Below are 22,845 nucleotides of genomic sequence, written 5' to 3' on the forward strand. Positions count from 1 at the left end.
CAAATCATAACTGTTATTTTCTGGCGCCATAGTGATCACATCCCATTAACCACGTTCTTGCATGCTCCATAATTAGATTAACTACCAGCCACGTCCTTGTCTATATTTTGGCGTCGTTTGACTTTCATTTCTTGACCATTCTTGAATGCTGTACTTTCTTTTATGGGTTACTAGTTGTTGACTATTTATCATGGGCTTCTTTGTATGATTGGGTCTTCACGCTTATATAAATATCAAACATTAAACCCTTTGGGGCTTGATGCAATGTACCATAATAAATATTATCCAAACATAAAAATGATAGTAACAATCGTGAAGTAAATAAAGTAGTAACAAGACTATGTTTGGGATTAAGAGGATCATGACCCCTGTACACCCTATCATATCTTTGAAGAAAATCATGATGATCAATGGTTGTATTTTATTTTGCTGGTAAACTGGTCTACCTCTACAACCATGTTCTGAATTTGTTTGTTAAACTGAACCTGCTTGACCCTCCAACAGATCTGACTGTAGGTTCAAATATGAAGATCTGACTGTAGGTTCAAATATGAAACTCAAAAAAATTAAATAAGAAACGATACTTTAAATCAATAAAACTAATTAAGACCACAACCACACCAAACTTCGCCGCTGCAAATCACTTAACAAAGTAAAGTCGAACACGCAAACGCTGAAGATCACCCACCATCAACAGAGTATTTCTTAAGATCTACACCTTATATCAGCTGAAGTTCTTTATTAGTTTAGCTAACCACATCACGTTTCGGTTTTAATTTTAATTTAATAACCATGTCCTTCGTATACCACTTTTTTACACCAAACAAAATAAAACATCGTCCACAGAATCAGTCAAAAAAGAAAAAACTACTCACTTAACATTCTCGAAGAAATTTTTTCCAAAAAGTAACCCTTAACCAGTAGTGATTAAACAAAGCACACACAAATTAATTAATCAATTTCCAAAAAACTTAAATTTAATTAATCACCATCTCTTAAAAAAATTTCCTAAAGATGTGTCACATAAATTACCATGCCGACACGTGGCAATAAGGGACGATCACATGGACAAGATGACTTGCCCGCGCAGAGGGTCAGTCCTACACTACACTCCTACTACATGTTTTGTCAGATTTCGGTATTTGAATTCTTATTAACTTCAAAAACAAAAACACAAAAGAGAGAAAAACTTTTTAGAGAGAGAAAAACTTTTAGAGAGAGAAAACTAATGCCGCCATTAATGTCCGCCGTTGCTTGACATAGACACACACATACACTCTCTCTCTCCACTTGTTTTCTTACTTTCAAACTTAGCTTATCTTTAGCTCCTGTAGTTTTCTCCTCCTTTTGTGATTTCTTTTTCTCTCTCTCTTCATTATTTTCTCATTTTTGTGTCGTTTCTTCTACTCTAGGATCTACGTAGACTAGATTAGATTCTCTTTTTTATTTAGCTCTTTTTGGAAGTTACTACATTTTGAATTTGAATTAAATCCTTTGTGAAAAAGTTAAAAAAATAAAAATCAAGGGTTTCTTTTTACCTGAATTTGTTTTTTTGTTTGTTTGCTTTAGTGCTTTTTTAATGTAGCATAAAAAAAGGAAGCAATTTAAATGACTGAAAATGGATAGATTTAGGCGAAGAAGAACGCATGCTAGGGTTTCATCACCAGTTAAGGTTACTACTATTGTTGATCAAAGCTCCGAAGATTGGTTTATCCCAATTCACCCAAAAGGTTTCTACTTTCTCTCTCTCTCCTCATTTGCGAAAATGATTTCTTATGACGATTCATGTTAGTCGACCCGAAATTAATTTTATGAGGTTGGATACATAATACATTGTGCTAGATGTTAGCATGTCGTGTCTTACTTTTTGGGGTTAAGAAAATAATAACAAAAACGAAAAAGTGAATGCCGTAATTGTTGGTAGTCACTTTCAGTTTGTTAAGTGGGTAGCGCCATGATTTCGTTTGCTGCATTGACGATTAATAGCTAGTTGTAGGTTATGATGATGCTGCTTGCATTTCTAGAAATTACTTATTTTCTACTCTTCTTATGGTAACCCTACCTTTTGTTTTCTGTGTCCTTGAATTTTGGTAGTTGTGTGGTTATTCATGATTTTATAGATGGATGAAGTTTTGAGCTGTTTGTTTGGTTGTTTGTGGCTGTTTAGGATCTATTGAGCTACTATAAGGTCGGAAATCGGTTAAATTCTGCTGGGTGCAGATCATGTTTTAGAGCTTGGTTGATTTTGATATGTGGGTCTTATTTCAGGTAACAAGATAGTTGGGAATCAGCATAGGTTTCCGAACTTGGTGTCTCGTTCGAGCACTTGCAGTAGCGTTGCGAGTTTTGAGGAAAATCAGGTAGTTCCTATATACTTGAAGACTCTTTGTCGTCTTTCTTTGTTGGGGTTTATGGAAGGTTTTGTTTTAGCTTTTGGTTTGTGGAGTTTCTGATTTTGTAGCAATTGTGTTACTTGTCTATTATAGCTTCCATTTGATTTGGGAAGAAGCAGCGCGGAGCTGCAAAGTGGGATCACGATGAAGAAGTTATTGGCAGATGAGATGACTAAGGAAACTGAATCTGGAAGACGATCACCGAGTATTATTGCTAGATTGATGGGTCTTGATGGGTTGCCTGCTCCGCTCAATACTAACAAAAAGCAGAAGAGACTTTCTGATAGTCACCAGCGGGGTTCCAGTTCATCTGGGTTTCAGAAGAATATCAAACCTCACGACAATCGATCACATAGGAAGAATGGTACAGGGCAGCAGCAATTCAAAGATGTCTATGAAGTTGTGGGTAGATCAAATGTGGAAACAAGAAACAACACTTCTCATTCATCTTCCAATCGGATATCCAGTGAAGATGAGATTCGGTTCATAAGACAGAAATTCATGGATGTCAAACGCTTTTCTACTGATGAAAAGCTTCAGCATTCTAAGGAATTTCATGATGCAATTGAGTTGCTTGATTCTAATAGAGATCTTTTGTTGAAGTTTCTTCAGGAACCTGATTCAATGTTTTCGAAACATCTTCATGATCTGCACAATGTTCCTGAATCGTATTATGGGTGTATGTTGGGAATGAACTCAAAGAATGCTTTAAAATGTAATATTGATGCCATAGGGAGTCAGACAGGTGGCGAAGCTTCTCAGAAGATTGATATTAGCCATTCTCAGAAACATTGGGGTAGCTGTAACCATGACGTGTATGATAGACATAGTGCAGATCTGCATAAATCAAATTTCTCAGTTGAAAGGGATGAGGAATCTTCTTCCATTGCCACAAAGATTGTGGTTTTGAAACCACACCTTGGTAAGGCACTCAATATTCCTAAACCTGCGTCATCCACCAGTCCTTGTGAGCCACAGTCTGATTTTGAGCTGTATAATGAATGCTCGAATCTGAAGCATCTTGGGCCTGAAGTGAGGGGAAAGAGAAGCAAACATGATGACGTTTATGGGAGAAAATCTCGGGAATCCAGAGAGCTAGCCAGGGAAATCACCCGCCGAATGAGAGATCGATTAGGTGTAGATTCCTTTAATGTTTCATCATCTGGATATAAGGGATATTCGGCTGATGAGAGTTCACATGATACATCAGAGAATGATTCGTCTGAATCAGAGGTGAGTTTTGTAAGTTCCCGGACTTTATCTAATAGGACTAGACATAAGAAAGTTTCAACATTACGTTATAGAGAGTCATCAGTCAATGTGGAGGGGAAAAAGAGACTCTCTGAGAGGTGGAAAATTACTCATAGGTCTGAAGAGCTTGGGGCTTCTAGTTCTAGTAAAGGCAGCACATTGGGTGAAATGCTTGCTATTCCAGATGTGGACATAAGGCCACAAAGCTTTGACACTACAGTTGCACGGGATGAGTGCATTCGCAGATTTGGGAGGAATGATGGAATTGAAAAGTTGACTAATCCTCTGGGTATCAGCAGTAGGGATGGTTGGAAAGATGAGTGTATTCAGAAGTTACCAAGGTCTAGATCCCTTCCAGCTTCTGTTAATCACCTTGGAAATCCTAAATCTAGCACAAAGTGTGAAGCAATAACTGCAGAAAGGTTTTTGGTCCGGAAAGAAAGCATTGGTTTTGTGAGAAATAAGGGAATTAAGAGGGAAATTAGAAGAAAAGATGGATCTATATTGGAAAGTAAAAAACCCAGTGTTGAGAAATCCCAGTCTTGTGCAGTAAGGGCGGAAATATTTGATGATGTACATGAAAGTGAAAATATGATGAAGAATAGCTCTGATGGGAAGGATTCACCTGATGTAAAAGCTGTAATCTTAGAGATGCCATCCTGCAGGGATGATACACGTGTATCCCACAATCTAGAGGTGGATAGCAAACATGGAAACGTTTTCAGATCTTTAAATTGTCCAGATGAACCGATTCTGGTACAGAAGATTCCTTCCTGTATTTTACCACAAGATGGTGCCTCTACAAGTGATGTGCCATTTTTGCCACAGGTTTGACATTTAGTGTTTTTTCATTTGAGCTCATGACCTATTGAATTTGTGCTTCTATTGCTCTATAATTGTTAGGCTAAAAAACATTTATTTTGCAAAGGTTGGATTAGGCCTATTGTTCTGGTCACTATTTCCCAGTATTATCTAAATGAACCAAGCACATTTTTTATGTCAAACTATAAAATTTCCTGTCTGCTGGTTGGACCACATCTTTAATTATCGCTTATTGTTATTTGGGAACAGAAGAACTTATATATGAGGAATTCAGGCATAAATATGCACTGTTGGTGGGTATATTAGATAATGGAGAAGTGAAGAGAGATTGGCACTGATTCTTGTAATATTTTCGTGTCATTGTGAGCTCCTAGTCCTGTGTGGGTCCTGTTAATTTTAAATTAACTATTTTTTGATAGCTCCAGGAATCAATTTACTTAACAATGACATAAAAGGTTTCGTTCAAATCGTTCGTTTGGAAATTTCCCGAAAAGCTAATTATTGGTTCAAACTAAACGATCGTTAGTATTACTGCTCTAGATATCTCAAAAATCCTATGCAGAGTTTGGAATTACCTTTTCTGCATCATATTTGACTATCCAATATAAATTGTGTGCTCTAGGATTACATGTCAAACTATTCTCTAGTGTTAATGAGCTGTCCGTGATCTGTCTCAGTTATCTGTTAAACTTCTGCATATAAAAGTGCTAAGTCTTTCTAATTGTACCTACTATATGAGACATTGACTTACCCATAATTTCTTATGAGTACAAGTCGAAGATTCTAAAAAAGTTTGGCATTAACGTTCCATGTAAAGTATGAGATTCAGAAGCATTGCGAGTTTATCGATCAATAAGTATGGAAGCCTATATGTTCAATTGAAGTAAATACTATGGCATGTATTGTGATGCTTAACAAATTTCTTAGTGGCTATTAACAAAACCACAAAAAACAAAAAATTACGCATATGAACTATCCATTGTTAGTCTGTTGGAGCCAGAGGAGAGAGACTCATATCTTTTCCAGGTTTAGTTTAGATAATTTTTTTTACTTTCCCTATCTCTAAACTTTTTTCCTCTACTCAACCCCCCCCCCCCCCCCCCCCCCCGCCCCCAAAAAAAAAAAAAACAATTTTAGTGAACATCTAATTTGGAGGAAATCAAAACTAGAGAAAAACCTTCAAATCTCTCTTTCATCATCAGGTTGCCATGCCGAGATGGCAGATCTCAGCAATTTATGGTCTCAATCTATTAAAAACTCGTCTTGGGAGTTTCAGTCATTGTTGAGGACTTACACTTTATTTGGATAGCAACATAGAAAGGAAAGGAAAATGGAGGGAAAGAGGAGGTTGGGGAGGGGACAGAAAGGCAGGGGAAAGGTGGAGCTCCATTGTCGCTCCAAATCTCTCCAATTTTGGAGAAATGATGTTTAATTAAGAGAGAGGGAAGGCGAATCTCCTCTTTCCCTCCCTTTCATTTCCCCAACCCCTTCGCAAACCAGGGAACTTTTCCCTTTCTTTTTCTCCATTTCTTCTGATCCAAACAAATTGCTAAAGTGGATGAGGAATGATGGTGGCTAGTGGGGCTCACGTCTTGTCTCTGTCACTGTAAGTGTCTGTGGAAATCGGTGGTTCTAAACCTGCAACATCCATACAGACTACCCTCTGTTTGTACATATGCACGAGCTAGGAGAAGACGAATCTATCTCTTGAAGCAAAAGGCATTAGTATCTCCGTTTCAACATACAGTATATAGATGGTATTTGTAAGCTTTTGTATCTTAATGTACTCTAAAACATGTACGAGAACATGTGTCACTACTAGTATGGATTCTAATAATAGAAATAGGAACAGATTGTCATATGAAAAATCTACCGCGGTACTTGTTTGAATAATCCAAGGAAGTGTATGAGGGGATTTAAGTGAATGTGTCCAGTTAATATGGGTAGTCAACTTTATTTCAAATCTTAATTTATACTTCCGCTATGAAGTTTGGAATTTCATTTTAAAATGTTAGAGCTTGCACTATTATGACTTCTCGTTCACTTTTGAACTCTTTTTCCCTTTGTTGAATTCTTCTTTATATGGCTGTCTTGATATTGCAGGTAGGAGGTTCATCTTGTTTGCAATGTGCTGCAACTCATGCAGAATCTTCTGCAAGCAGCAAGGAGTCTGAGCAACCTAGTCCTGTTTCAGTTTTGGAACCTCCTTTTGTTGAAGATATTTCATCTGGTTCAGAGTGTTTTGAGAGAGTTAGTGCTGAACTTCATGGTGAGAATCTATCTCAATATAAAAACCTCGTTTTTTTTTTACCTGAAAAAGTGCATCATATTCTTGAACATCTTTTAGACTGGAGATGATACCAACGACTAAATAGTTTTGTTATTCAAGATGATAAGTGATAATGAAGTTGCCTTTAGCATGCAATAAGAGCATAAATTGCGTTGAAGAATTGATATACATAGAAGTCGAAAAGATGTTAACATACACAAGGGAGTAAGATCTTTTTTTACCAATGCTACCTGGAACGTGGTATAATCTGATACATGGAACAGAAATGTGATTCACTACCTAGTTATGATAATAATAGTGAACAAGTGTACCAAATTGGCACATTCATTGTGGTTTTTGTTTCTCGTTGGGGGGAGGGGGCGATGGTGAGTGAATTAGGTAACATGGGTTTGTAGCTCTCCTCTCTGTGCTATAATAATATATGATCGTTACTTGCTGCCAGAACTAATTACTCTAATCACTACTTTGTATTGTGTGCTGATCCTCTTAATATCACACAACTTTGTGTTTTGTGGCTTACTTGCAAGCAATTGATCGGTTTCCAGCATGATCTTCAGCGATTAAAGAATTCAATCATTTGATCAGATTAAGTTACGTATCTTTTAATTTGGCTTTCAGTGTAGCTGGGAAGTCGGATGGATATGATACTAACCGGACCCATTTATTACACGGGTTATATAAAAAGATTGGAAATACTTACTACTAGAACCAACTTTGTGTACAGTTGGTGTCATGTTATTGTGTCTGGTAACTTTTGCTAGATGCAGTGGTTGTGATACTGTTATTCTTGTTGTACGGATCATTCTTACTTACCTATATGCCAATATTATATCTGTACTAACATTTTTTTTAAGTTTTGCCGTTTTCTTGGTGAAGTATCTTTCTGAATATTGTTCCATTTTCAGGGTTGAGAAAGCAACTTCAACTACTTAAGCTGGAATCTGAAGTTTATGATGAAGGATCTATAGTTCTTTCTAGTGATGAATATGGCGAGGAATCAACAGAGATGCATCGTATCGAGCACTTTCCTCCAGTAGTTGGAGAGTGTTGGGAATCTTGGTACTTGGTAGATGTGCTGACTCTCTCCGGGCTTGACAAAACTGATTGTGAGTTGTTTCTTGGAACATGGCACTCCCCAGATTGTCCTATCGGCCTTTGGGTGTTCGAAGATCTAGAGAAGAGATATGGTGAACTGGAGTCATGTTTAAGATCAGAACGGAGAATACTGTTTGACCATATAAATTTTCGAGTTGTAGAGATCTCTCAGCAGTTTGTAGATATGGAGCCGTGGGTGAAGAAACCTAGAAAGAACATTAGTCCTCAATGGTTGAAAGATGTATTAAAAGCTGAGCTGCATAAATTGCTAGAGAAGCACGAAAACAAGACAGCGGAAAATGACATGGTGATACTCAACGACATGCAATGGATGAAGCTTGGAGAGCACATGAGTGCTGTAGGTAGGGATATTGAGGCATGTTTGATAGATGAATTAATAGTAGAATGTCTTTCTGTGTAGAGAGTCTGGTATAACTTCCAGTCTTTATGTGATCTAACTGTATGTATATGTTTATGAACTGATCAATGATCTGTTCGGTAGAGAATAATAAGCTGTCAAAAATCTTTAGGAATCAAATTTAAAAGATACAAGGGTAGGATGACGAATCAACTGGTTAGCTCCAAACCTACAAGTATATGAATTATATTGTTAATGTCTACGTGTTTGTTATCCTAAGGTGCTAGTATTGTAGTATATGACAGGCAGGTCCGAACATGACTACACGAGGGTTCGGTTTTATGTAACAAATTTTAGGCTTGGATTATGTTTCGGGTAAGATAATTTTATTTAATAGTATTTTATATTAAAATAATAACATCAAATATCACTTAATTTAATGGTTAAAATTTTGTTACTAAAATTTAAAGTCACAATATCAAATCTTACATAATGCAATATCCGAAAGATGCCCCTAACAAATTTGTTAAGCACATCAGGTTGCCATGCCGAGATGGCAAATGTCAGCTTCCTATGGTCTATACCTAAGGTAGGGGAAGGTTCTCTCTCTCTAAACAAAGTGCATGTCAGTTTCAAGCATCCTACTCACATAAACTAATATTTCCTCCATTGAGTACACTTATCTTTTCACTCCATAAAGAACTTTTAATTATTGTCTCCATATTAACTATCGAAATTCGCGTTTTTTTTCCCTCTTATTATAATCGTTTCTAATACCATCTGATTTGGTCTACAGTCTACTCTTAGATTTGTCTAGTTGGTTCAACCTTCAGGTTTAGCTTTTTTTAGAAGAATATTTTTTTAATATCATTCAGGTAATAATTTTCCTACTTTTTCTCGGTCAATTGGGTTTTTAGTCCATTTAGTTTCCAGCACAATTTGTCACTTTCCACCGAAAACAAGGACCTTTTTTCTAATCCACCCCTTGAGGCGTTTATCCCAACGGAAGGTTACTCTTAATCTTGTTGTTGCTGGTAAATTTATTGATGACAGAGAGTTTTTGGAGGCGGCCATCCAGGCTTGGGTGGACACATGGTCACTCAACATAGGATCAAAGTGACAAAGAAAGGTAAACTTTCGTGTTTTGCCAACAGTGGGGGCGCATAGGTCACAAAAGCTCTACGTGCATGCGAGAATGGACAAAGGTCAAAAAAGAGGTTGAGTCTGCTATTATGGAGGCGTGTAAACCTAATTTTGCTCTTATGGAAGTCCAAGTCCAAGTCCGGTGCATTCAGTGAAGAGGTTGGGCTTGGGCTTGGGCTTGGGCTTGGGCATGGGAGAAGAACCGTACTCAGTTTACGAGGTTGGACAGTCTAGTAGGAGGACGAGCTGTCATCAACATAGCAGAACCCAGAGAAATTTCGAGAAACATGCTCAAATTAACCAAAATAAATCAATACTGTTTGGGCCCATTTCTTGGACCAACCCATTTATGACAAAGTTACTAAAATACCCCTACATCTAGAGAAGCAAATCCTCCACCAGCTAGAGCTGACTAAAATACCCTCATTTATTGGGGCTCCTATCCTTTATAAAGTATAAATAAGGTTGTCTCATCAAACAAAGGTAAGCAACTCTAAGCTGCCAAACCCAGAGCATCTCTCTCTATATTGATCCCTTTCTCTCTCTATCTCAATCATTTACTGACTTGAGCGTCGGAGGGGCGATCCCGGAACCAACATCGGGGTAGGCTAACCTTGTTTTGCAGGATTCCGACGTACGAATAACGGAGCTCAGGCGTACCTTTCTTAGGGCCCATATCAAGTCTCTTAGCACACATCAGCATTTGTGATCACCCTCAATTTCTTAGCAGAAACAGTTTGGCGCCGTCTGTGGGGATAGTACAAGAAGTTACTTCGCCACCACTCAGCAAGATTCACCTTATTGCTACTTAGCAAAACTCACCTCATTGTTGCTCAACAATGGCCCCAACAAGAATACACACTCCCAAGCCAACCGTTCCGGGAGAGCTCAAGGATCCCATATGCACCTACGGTGCTATCCCTTTATTCGAATGATGAGGATTCCACCCCAATGGGGAATCGACTACGGGGTCGGTTATCCCGCAGCATCGGGTCAGATATGAGTAGCTGACCCTCCGCCCATAACTGCAACAAACGTCACCTTGATTGCATCTCATCTTCAACAAACTCTCCAGCAAAGTCGGATGAGTATGGTCTCCACTCGTCACAAGGAGATCATTCGTCCTTCCTGAGATGGTCAGCCTAACCGGCTGGGGCCTGAACAGAGGGTAGGATCGCGTCAACCCTCAAAAGGGTAAAACATGTTATCACTCGGAGCAAGTTGTATCGAAGAACACAACCCATGAAGACTGATCTGAACAAGGGGTGTGGTGACTCAAAACCGTAAAACCTGTCCAAAATAAGAAGTGGCACCCTCGAGTTTATGATATAGTTCAGCCAGAGGGGCCTATTCATCAAAAGCACCAACTCATCAACGCTTTCTACTCACTCATCCTTGGGTGCCTACTCCGCGAAAAGAATATACTCAGCTAGATGTGCCTACTCATCATCAAAGACACCAACTCATCAACAGTACCTACTCCTTCAATGTACCCACTCATCCTTGGATGCTTGCTCAGCCAGGGCATCTACTTGGCCTTAGATGCCTACTCAACCAATGAGAAATTTATCTCAGCTTCAAAGGCACACTATCAAAAGCCTTTACGTCACCCAGATCGGTTAAGAAAAACTAAGACTGTCAAGTCAATAAAGGCGAGCAAAAGGAGACTCAAAAGGTGAGAATTTCGTCATGGCACCTCCTCAGTCAGGAGGGGGAAATCTCACTAGCATAGCCGAAAATGGCTAAGTACAATATACCGGAACAATCATGATGTCAAAGTGGCGAGGCTCAAAGCCAAATTCAAGCTAAGTACTTAATTGACACTCACTCGGACGACATGTGGCTCATTAGCCCCTTATCCGAGTGGCATCCGACCCGCTTGGCTGATAGGAGACTATCTCCTTTGTCGAGCCGCTCGGCTGATAGGAGACCCTCTCTCCTTTATCGAGCCGCTCTTATACTTAGCCAAATTTAGGCTAAGTAATTCATTGATACCTGCTCGGACAGGGGACCCGGTCGACCACTCAGTCTTACACATAACTTGAAGCGAGGCACAATCTCGGCCAAGGGAGCTGCTCGGACAGCCTATACTTCGAAAAAGTTCAAGGGCGTTGCTTCCTAACCCCCACCAGGGAGTTTTACCCTCCTCTCGGGCCCAACAGGGTACCCCAGGAACATGGATCTCTCTCGGTTTTCGCTGGACGATCGCCTTGGGAAGGAATGATGCTACCCTATCCGATCATCCAGCGTGGGGCTAATTGCTTGAACGCCTCAGCTGGTCAAATGAATACACTTGATGGAGGTGCGATGATGTTCGTCATCTCCTGAGTAAAAACTTCTCCAACGGCACTAACATATGAAGAAGCCTCCCCCGACTTAGCCGAAAAAACGCCTAAGTATCAACAATTGAACCTACTCGAAATCTGAGTAGTGTCGGAAGACCTCCCCGGAAAGCATGGAGCTCACTAGCCCTCCCGAGTCAAGAAGCTCCAACGTTGGCACCTCCTCAGTCATAAGAGGAGCGTCCTACTAACTTAGCCGTGAAACGGCTAAGTATCAACAGTTGAACCTACTCGAAATTCGAGTAGCGTCGAAAGACCTCCCCGGGAAGCATGAAGCTCACTAGCCCTCCCGAGTCAAGAAGCTCCATCATTGACACCTCCTCAGTCATAAGAGGAGCGTTCTACTAACTTAGCCGAAAAACGGCTAAGTATCAACAATTGAACCTACTCGAAATCTGAGTAGCGTCGGAAGACCTCCTCGGGAAGCATGGAGCTCACTAGCCCTCCCGAGTCGAGAAGCTCCAACGTCGGCACCTCCTCAGTCATAAGAGGAGCGTCCTACTAACTTAGCCGAAAAACGGCTAAGTATCAACAATTGAACCTACTCGAAATCTGAGTAGCGCCGGAAGACCTCCTCAGGAAGCATGGGGCTGATTAGCCCCCCGAGTCAAGCGTATATTTCACGGTACCTCATCGGCTATGCCAGAAGTACCCTACCACTTAGCGAAAATAGCTAAGTGCAAATAAATCAACCTCTTCGGCCAAACATGGGGCTGATTAGCCCCCCGAGTCGAGGGTATATCTCGCGGTACCTCATCGGCTATGCCAGGAGTACCCTACCACTTAGCGAAAATAGCTAAGTGTAAACAAATCAACCTGCTCGGCCAAACATGGGGTTGATTAGCCGCCCGAGTCGAGCGTATATCTCGCGGTACCTCCTCGGCTATGCTAGGAGTACCCTACCACTTAGCGAAAATAGCTAAGTGCAAACAAATCAACCTCCTGCGGCCAAACATGGGGCTGATTAGCCCCCCGAGTCGAGCGTATATCTCGCGGTACCTCCTCGGCTATGCCAGGAGTACCCTACCACTTAGCGAAAATAGCTAAGTGCAAACAAATCAACCTCCTCGGCCAAACATGGGGCTGATTAGCCCCCCGAGTGGAGGGTATATCTCGCGGTACCTCCTCGGCTATGCCAGAATTACCCTACCACTTAGCGAAAATAGCTAAGTGCAAACAAATCAACCTCCTCGGCCAAACATGGGGCTGATTATCCCCCCGAGTCGAGCGTATATCACGCGGTACCTCCTCGGCTATGCCAGAAGTACCCTACCACTTAGCAAAAATAGCTAAGTGTAAACAAATCAACCTCCTCGAGAAACATGGGGCAAATTTGCTAAATTAAGGCTAAGTACTTCATGGCACCCACTCGGACAACATGGGGCTCATTAGCTCCTCATCCGAGTGGTGTCCGACCCGCTCGGCTTATTGGAGACCCGCTCGGCCACTAGGAGACCCTATCTCCTTTAACGAGTCACTCTCATACTTAGCCAAATTAAGGCTAAGTACTTCATGGCACCCACTCGGACATCATAGGGCTCATTAGCTCCTCATCCGAGTGGCGGTTGACCCGCTCGGCTTATTTGAGACCCGCTCGGCCACTAGGAGACCCTCTCTTCTTTGACGAGTTACTCTCATACTTAGCCAAATTAAGGCAAGTACTTCATGGCACCCACTCGGACAGCATGGGGCTGATTAGCTCCTCATCCGAGTGGCGGCTGACCCGCTCGGCTGATTGGAGACCCGCTCGACCACTAGGAGACCCTTTCTCCTTTGACGAGTCACTCTCATACTTAGCCAAATTAAGGCTAAGTACTTCGTGGCACCCACTGGGACAACATGGGGCTCATTAGCTCATCATCCGAGTGGCATCCGACCCGCTCGACTTAGTGGAGACCCGCTCGACCACTAGGAGACCCTCTCTCCTTTGACGAGTCACTCTCATACTTAGCCAAATTAAGGCTAAGTATTTCATGGCACCCACTCGGACAACATGGGGCTCATTAGCTCTTCATTCGAGTAGCGTCCGACCCGCTCGGCTTATTGGAGACCCGGTCGACGCAAGGAGTCGGCCAACACAAGGGCCTACTTGGATAAGGTACGAAAAACAAGGGCACCCGGTCGATCACTCATCAAGGCACCCAAAGGCACCGGGTCGACCCTCTCGACTAAGGCAACCGGTCGGCCCTCTCGACCAAGGCACCGGGTTGTCCTAGGCATCCGGTCGACTAGTCGACCATCCGGTGGAGTCTCTCGGCCAGGGGAGCTTCTCTGTCCGGGACCTGGTCGGCCAGTAGACCCCCTCAGCCAAGGGAGCTGCTCGGCCTGTGCACCTGGTCGGCCAAGGGAGCAAGCTCGACCTCGACCAGGCCTCGACCAAGGGAGCTGCCTTGCCTACAAGAGGACGAGCTGGCATCAATATAGCAGAACCCAGAGAAATTTCGAGAAACATGCTCAAATTAACCAAAATAAATCAATACTATTTGGGCCCATTTCTTGGACCAACCCATTTATGACAAAGTTACTAAAATACCCCTATATCTAGGGAAGCAAATCCTCCACCAGCTGGAGCTGACTAAAATACCCTCATTTATTGGGGCTCCTATCCTCTATAAATAAGGTAAGCAACTCTAAGCTGACAAACGTAGAGCATCTCTCTCTACATTGATCCCTTTCTCTCTCTACCTCAATCATTTACTGACTTGAGCGTCGGAGGGGCGATCCCGGTACCACTCCCGGCGTAGGCTAACCTTGTTTTGCAGGATTCCGACGTACGGATAACGGAGCTCAGGCGTACCTTCTTGGGGCCCATATCAAGTCTCTCAGCACACATCAGCATTTGTGATCACCCTCAATTTCTTAGCAGAAACAAATACATAGTTAGGGTAAATATGTCTTTTAAGTTGAACATGATATTATGAAGAAAACACGAAAATGTGCAATAAATCCATTCTTTAACGCGCATGAATTATGTAATGCAATTACTCAAAGCGTTTGTCTTCTAAGAAACCGCCTACTTTTAAATTAAAATTAGGCAATGGTAAGCCCAATATTAAAAAGAGAATTAGCCCAATAGTGACTAAATTAATTTCTTTCGGTGATTAGTTTAATCCATTTAGTGACTAGGTCTACTTTTATATAAAAATTAGACCGTCTCTTTTAATAATTTTTGTTACTCAAAACACCCTGCTGGCAGATAAACAGCTCATATCGAGGACACGTGACCTGAAAATACGACGTGGTAAAAAACTCGAAAAAACCTCATCCTTACTGGCATGCAGAGCAGTACGGAAGGAGATGAAAAATTACAACGGGAAAATACAAGTTTTGTCATGTAAAACTTTGGGCCATTGGGTGAAATTTTTGCTCAAGGTCAAAATAGTTGGCCATAGGCCCAGTCGCAAACCCAACATCAACACTCTCTTGCATATGAGCCCGGTCCATAAAAAAAAATAGATGTAACCAATCCTAATTCCTACTCACGCAAATAGGTCTACTCAAGATATGGAGACCCTTTTCACCTTCTTTCTTCCACGATCCGTTTAGTAGTTGGTTATAAATAATGGTAATGAAAATAAATTTGTGTGTAAATTTGTAAAGAATATCATTGTCCATTCCTATGATAATGCTAATTTATCCTAAAATATCCACTTTGCTTCTTGAATTTTCATTCTCATCCAATACCACTTTGTAGGTGGTAATGAGTGGTAATGAAAATTGCTTCCCCTTGGAGACAAAAACACAAGTTTAGGGGTGAGATTGCTTCCCCATAGAGAAAAAATGCCTTTCTATGGAGATTTTAAGGGTGCTTCTCTAGTAAAATTACACTTAAAATTTATTCCCATTACCGCAATTTATTAACGACTACCAAACGTACCGCCAGGGTATTGAACAATTTATATCCACTGAAAATAGCGACCAAGGGATGATTCGGCCTAGGACAGATCAGCATGCTCAACAGGTCGAAATCTTTCATGAGCCAACTACACAAGTTTTGGGCCTCCAAAACATGGATAGTACTTTGTCAATGACCAATAGTGGCAGCTTGGGAAGGCAGGAATCATTATGGGATTTAACCTTATCATTCCTTTCGAATGAGTCAACAGATTGGGCCGAGTATTGGCGAAACTTCTGGAGTGAGAATGAGGTTGATGCTTATCTCCAACGTCACAATTAGAATTTCCATGTTTGCACTCTTCTCACCAAATTGGCTCTTCTAGTACCTTTTACTCACACATATCTAATGTTTCAGTTCAAGAATTTGCAAATTTGAATGTTTTCCCTTGTTGAGTTTGGGGCAGAATTAAAGTGCAATCTGTTAAACAAGCTTAAAATGTGGGGGCCCAGTGTCCAACAATAAAACTCCGGGGTGACTGAAGCAGGGGGAGGTGTGATGAAGAAAGATGTAAAAAAGGCAGGTATTATTATTCTAAGAGTGATGATTCGGCGTTTCTGCCAGTAGCCAAAGGGAAACGGCAGGCGCACTGAGAGCAGCCAAGGAAGAGAGACACACCAAGGAGCCAAGGAGGCCAGTTGGCCGACCACCAAAATCGAAGCACATAATTGTCCAATCGCTTCCTTTTGAGAGGAAGAGAAAATTAGAAGAGATGGGATCAGTATTTCAGGATTTCACGAAGAAAGCAGAGCGCAGAGCGTGAATTCAACGACTGGATTGCATCTTAGCAAGAAGAATTTAAAAATAGTGTGAAGCGACCAAAAGTGATGGAACATGAACAGTTTGAGGCTAGGCCTAAACAACCCCACGAGGAGCAATGAGGATCTTGGTCTGGAATGGTAGGGATCTAAACTGTGAGGACTCCCCTACAATTCCTTTTTTGCGCTAGCTAATCTGTAAATATTGTCTGCAAGTACTTTTTCTGATGGAAAGAAAGACCACCCTCAAAAGGGTTGAAAAGTTAGCAGCTTCGTTAGGATACAATAACACTGTTGCAGTTGATGCAATTGACATTGGAGGTGGTTTAGCTTTATTTTGGCTTTCCAATAATATTTACTCCCTCCGATTTTTATTAGTTTACCCTTTGTAAAATCTATACAAATATATTAAAAGGTGTGTGGAAGAAAGCCTATATGCCACGTGACAGTCTCCTCAAATTCCTAACACGAATGCTTTATGTCTATGTATACTACTCACTTTTTTAAGAAATGTGTAACTTCACGGTATCGAACATGTGACCTTTGAAATGAATATTAAGAGCTTAACCATCAATATACTATGACTTTATTATCTAATCATTGTTGTTAAAATCCCGATCCAAATCTTACGATTCTACGATTTTACGATCCTGAAGAACCTCACCGATCCCGATCCTACGTAGGATCTTAATTTTGTAGGATCTTTCGATCCTGCCCAACCACAAAAAATCACATGGTAGGATCTTAACACGATTCTACGATCCTACGACTCTACGATCCGATCCTACCGTATAAAAATCATAAACTACTTTCACATTTTATATTTCTCCTATTGGATTTTGGTCGCATGTTACTTCAATCTTATAGTATTGGAAAACGATCATCATTTGCTAATTAAAAAATTCATTATTAATATGTGTAAATTTTTAACATGAGCTTCTCACCATATTTTAGTATAATTATCTCTATTTCACCAAATTTTAGGATCTTACGATCCTACGATCCGATCCCACCGATTCGATTCTACCAACCCCTACGATCCAAAGTAGGATCCCGATATAACATTGTATCTAATGTTTCAAATAAAATATGATAAATTCTTGTAATAATTATACTTAACTAAAAAGAGTTAAACAAGTATATACATCTATAATACACTTATTGCGTAACTTACAAGAGAATATAATGTTATATTCTCTTACTAGAATTCCTTTTAAGGTATTATTTTCAAACTCAAACCATTCAATTTTTTTTTTTACTTATCACGTCGTGACGTGAATTTTTCAATGGACAAAAATACAAAACGTAGCAAAATAACGCTCGGGAAAAAAAAAGTTGCTTATGTAAAAGATGGTTCACTTTATGAATGGATGTTAGTGTTGGTGTATGGCTCCCCGTATCCACAAAGTAGAACTCATGTTTGGGAAGCGATCAGTAATTAATACTTTAGGTTTTAATATGGACACTATGTTGTTATGGGGGATTTCAACCAAATCGAGCTCTAACCAAAAATTGGGAGGACTGCCTTATTCGCAAGGCCATGAGTAATTCGGTCAGTTCAAAACGATTGTTGCTCATGTAGGAACTAAAACCGCTAAGAACATGAATTTAACTTATCTTGATAACCGTGGCGTGAAGAAATCACTGTCCTAAAGTTAAATTTGCCCCGCTACAACACACGGCCTCATAGCAATCAACCTCCAGGGATACACGACTTCTGTATTTCCAGTGTTGATGGAAAAACAGATTGAGAACGATCTTGAATATTTTGGAGAAATTACCCGCATTTTCCACTGGTCTGTACTATACTAAAATCAATACAATTGAAACATATGCCATAGTAAACAGGAAGTTTGCAGATAATTTCACTATTTGGCATGACCGGTTGGGCCACCCTGGTTTAATAATGATGCGAAAAATAATTGAAAATTCATGTGGACATTCATTGAAGCACCAGAAGATTCTTCCGAATGATTTCTCATGTGCTGCTTGCTCACAAGGCAAGTTGATAATACGACCTTCACCAACCAAAGTAGATTTTGAATCTATCAATTTTTTGGAACGTATACAGGGAGATATTTGTGGGCCAATTCACCCACCATGTGGAACATTTAGATATTTTATTGTTTTAATTGACGCATCGAGTAGATGGTCACATGTATCCTTATTATCAACTCCAACCTGGCGTTTGCGAGACTACTTGCTCAATTGATTAGATTACGAGCACATTTTCCAGATTTCCCTATGAAGGCAATCCGCCTTGATAATGCTGGTGAATTCACTTCTCAAGCCTTTGATGATTATTGCATGTCTATTGGGATAAGTGTTGAACATCCTGTAGCACATGTTCACACACAAAAGGTCTAGCTGAATCATTAATAAAGCGTCTCCAGTTGATTGCTAGACCACTACTTATGAAGTCCAAACTCCCAATCTCGCTTGGGGACATGCTATATTACAGGAGCAGCATTAATTCGCATCAGGCCAACGAGTAATCAAAAGTTCTCCCCATCACAATTGGTTTTTGGTCAGGAACCAAATATTTCCCATCTAAAAGTTTTTGGATGTGCTGTATATGTTCCAATTGCTCCACCACATCGCTCTAAGATGGGTCCTCAAAGGAGGTTAGGAATATATGTTGGATATGAATCTCCATCAATAATTCAATATCTAGAGCCATCCACAGGGAATCTATTTAAGGCTCGATTTGCAGACTGTCACTTTAATGAGTCAGTTTTTCCAACATTAGGGGAGAGAATAAACAGCTGGAGAAGGAAATCAGTTGGAATGAATTATCATTATCTCATCTTGATCCTCGTAATAAACAATGTGAATTAGAAGTCCAAAAGATAATTCATTTACAAAGCTTAGCAAATCGATTGCCAGACGCATTTACTGACCCAAATAGAGTAACCAAGTCGCATATACCAGCTGTGAATGCTCCAATCAAAATTGATGTCCCAGAAGGAAAACATCAAACTGCTAGTGAGTCTACAACAGCCTAAGCGTGGTAGACCTATTGGTTCCAAAGATAAGAATCCTCGGAAAAGAAAAGGAGAGGAATTGATAATGGCCAGACCGAGGAAACAAAAATTTTGAAGGATCTCCAGGAGAGACTTTAGACATGGCAAAGGAAGAAATTCAGGACCTGACAATGAAGAGTCTCAACTGATTATGTCATGTCTGGAATAAAATGGAACCGAAATCAAATCGAGTCGATGAAATTTTTGCATGCAATGTAGCAGTTGATGTTATGGAAGAAAATGAGGATCATGAACCAAGTCTATTGAAGAGTGTGCACAAAGGATGGTTGGCCAAAATGGAAGGAACAATTGAGGCAGAATTAAAATCTCTTGCAAAGAGAGAAGTATTTGGACCAGTAGTCTACACCTAAAGGTGTAAAACCAGTGGGACATAAATGGGTCTTTGTGCGAAAGAAGAATGAAGATGGTGAAATTGTGAGATACAAACACGTTTAGTTGCCAAGGATTCTCACAAAGACCTGGAATTGATTATGAAGAAACATACTCCCCTGTGGTGGACGCAACTACTTTCAGATTTCTTATTAGTCTGGCAATAAGAGAAGGACTTGATTTACGTTTAATGGATGTAGTCACAGCCTACTTATATGGGCCACTGGACAATGACATTTATATGAAAGTCCCAGAAGGATTTAAACTGCCAGAAACAGCAAATTCTAATTCTCGAGAACATTACTGCATAAAATTAAACAGATCTCTTTATGGATTGAAGCAATCAGGGCGTATGTGGTATAATCGCCTCAGTGAGTACTTATTAAGTGAAGGCTATAAGAATGACCCTATCAGTCCATGCATTTTTATAAAGAATTTGGGGAGGATTTGTAATAATTGCAGTGTATGTTGATGATTTAAATATTATTGGGACCCCTGAAGAGATTTACACACAGTGGAATATTTGAAGAAAGAATTTGAGATGAAAGATCTTGGAAAGACAAAATTTTGCTTGGGGCTACAAATTGAGCATCTAAAGAATGGAATCCTTGTGCATCAAACAACATATACGGAAAAGGTGTTAAAAAGGTTTTATTTGGATCAAGCACACCCGTTGAGTAGCCCAATGGTTGTAAGATCACTTGATGTTGATAAAGACCCATTCCGTCCTCGAGAAATCAATGAAGAAATCCTTGGTCCTGAAGTACCATACTTAAGTGCAATAGGGGCATTGATGTATCTTGCTAGCCATACGAGACCTGACATATCATTTCCTGTGAACTTGCTAGCAAGGTTTAGCTCATGTCCAACTCGAAGGCATTGGAATGGAATAAAACATGTACTTCGTTACCTCCAAGGAACGAAAGATATGGGTTTATTTTTTCTAACCAACCCAAAGAAGACTTAATTGGTTTTGCAGATGCAGGGTAATTGTCTGATCCCCATAATGCTCGATCACAAACAGGATATTGTTCACAAGTGGTGGTACTGCCATTTCTTGGCGTTCCATGAAGCAAACCATTGCAGCCACTTCTTCCAACCATGCAGAGATTTTAGCTATCCACGAACTAGTCGTGAATGTGTATGGTTAAGGTCCGTAATTCAACATATACGAGAAGATTGTGGCATATCTATAGGGAAAGAAGCTCCAACAGTTATGTATGAGGATAATGCAGCATGCATTGCACAGCTCAAGGAAGGATACATCAAGGGTGATAGAACAAAACACATTTTACCAAAATTTTTCTTCACCCATGAACTGCAGAAGAATGGTGATGATGTACAGGTTCTACAGATTCGTTCAATTGAAAATTTGGCAGACCTATTCACCAAGGCACTTCCCACCGCTACTTTCAAGAAATTAGTTTACTGTATTGGATTACGTCGTCTCAAAGATCTCAAGTTATGTAATCATGAGGGGGAGTAGATCGCGCTGCACTCTTTTTCCCTTAACCATGGTTTTTCCCACTGGGTTTTCCTGGTAAGGTTTTTAATGAGGCAGCATCTTACGCGCATTAGGAAATATCTTATTTTAAGAGAGAACTTTTATTTTGTATAATGGACATCCAAGGGAGAGTGTTATGAAATATATACTAGGGTTTTGTTCTCCAAGTAAAACCCTAACTATTGTATTGTATATATATACCCTGGACTATATGGAATAAGATACAACACGATTCTCTCTTCCTCTTCTGTTTATTTACAACACTTTAGTGTTATTTAATCCGTAAGATATTCCACTTGTTGTATTTTTAATGTCAACCAAACAGATACACTACCACTTCAATTTTTCTTTGGGTAATTATGAGCTCCTGCCTGTTAGTTACTAGATATCGCCAGTCTTTTATACGTCTTTCGTTCTGAAATAAGTGAAACACTTCTCTCTTTCACGTGAGAGTTTTTTTAGAGAAGTGTTTCACTTATTTTAAAATGGAGGAAGTACAAATTTATATTTTTTTTTGAGAAATTCCACTTAGTACCACTGTACTTTAGGATTTTTCATTTGGTACCTAATTTTTTTTGGATTCCATATGGTAACACTTTTGTTTGGACTTACCGTAACATTATGTTAGATAAAACATTAGTTTTAGATTAAATAAGCATAGTAGTTTGCCTCATTTACGTGCCTTTTGCATCGAGAATAATTCAACTAAAATTTGGGAGTCATTTTCTCTTATGGGTCAAAATTGAAGACGAAATTAGAGTAAAACGACTAGATCCTCGTTTTACTTGTCAGAAAATACCTACTTTATTTTTTTTACGAAATTGGACCTTAAATTTGGTCGTTAAGGACAAAAATGACTCCTAAAATCTTAATTATGCAAAATTATTAAAACTCCTAATCCTAGTTAACCCCCAAATTAATGTTTTGTTTAATATAATGTTGCAGTGGTACCATATAGAATCCAAAAAAAAATTGTTACCAAATGGAAAAGCCCAAAGTACACTGGTACCAAGAGGAATTTCTCTATTTAATTTTGTTATTTCTTAAAAATATAAATTTTTAAATCATATTGCAAAATCATTAGAAACTACAAGACATTAAAACATGCAAACAGAAGTGAGACAAGCTGACTAATAATCTCAATTAGAGCTTTAATACACAACTACTAACAATCAATTTTCGGATATTTGTTATGAAATTGAACTAAAAAAAGAAGAAGAAAAAAAGAACTTAAGAAGCAAGAGAGAGATGATCAAGTATCGGAGGAGGCTGAAACTTTTTCCTCTCTTCTCCATCGTGTTTGACTTTTGTTTAAACTGTTGACAATAGAAATGATTCAAATTTTCGGTTCTACCTTGGTGGAATCGACCAACTTTTTTGGTTCTGCCATTGTAGAACCAAAAAAGTTACCAGTTCTACCTTGGAGGAATTGTCCAAAATTTTTAGATCTAACATGGTGGAACCGGAAAAAACAGTCGGTTCCACTATGGTAGAACTCAAAGATTCAATCGGTTCCACGGTGAATAATGGAAGAAAATATAAATATTTTTTGAAATTGTAGATGGCAAAGAAGAGGAAGAA

At 39.8% G+C, this 22,845-nt stretch overlaps 1 protein-coding gene across 2 annotated transcripts; it reads left to right on the forward strand.

The window, feature by feature from the left end:
• Positions 1-1,148: 1,148 nt before the first annotated feature.
• On the forward strand, positions 1,149-8,471 carry LOC104898782 (hypothetical protein). Of its 2 annotated transcripts, none has more exons than XM_010685889.4 (5): positions 1,149-1,730; positions 2,269-2,360; positions 2,487-4,472; positions 6,570-6,735; positions 7,662-8,471. In XM_010685889.4, exons 1-5 carry the CDS (start codon positions 1,619-1,621, stop codon positions 8,270-8,272), a joined length of 2,967 nt encoding a protein of 988 aa, XP_010684191.1. In that variant the 5' UTR covers positions 1,149-1,618; the 3' UTR covers positions 8,273-8,471. The 2 variants fall into 2 exon arrangements, with proteins under 2 accessions (XP_010684191.1, XP_019106355.1); XM_019250810.3 differs by lacking the exon at positions 1,149-1,730 and adding an exon at positions 2,061-2,188.
• The last annotated feature ends 14,374 nt before the right edge of the window (positions 8,472-22,845 follow it).

This window comes from Beta vulgaris, chromosome 7 (genome assembly GCF_026745355.1).
Source record: "Beta vulgaris subsp. vulgaris cultivar EL10 chromosome 7, EL10.2, whole genome shotgun sequence".
NCBI lineage: Eukaryota > Viridiplantae > Streptophyta > Magnoliopsida > Caryophyllales > Amaranthaceae > Beta > Beta vulgaris.

Excerpts from the sequence above, each read along its gene's own strand:
- LOC104898782 (XM_010685889.4), top strand. The coding sequence starts at position 1,619 with ATGGATAGATTTAGGCGAAGAAGAACGCATGCTAGGGTTTCATCACCA. Across the intron at positions 4,473-6,569 it reads ATGTGCCATTTTTGCCACAG|GTAGGAGGTTCATCTTGTTT; the intron begins GTTTGACATTTA and ends TTGATATTGCAG. Across the intron at positions 6,736-7,661 it reads AGTTAGTGCTGAACTTCATG|GGTTGAGAAAGCAACTTCAA; the intron begins GTGAGAATCTAT and ends TTCCATTTTCAG.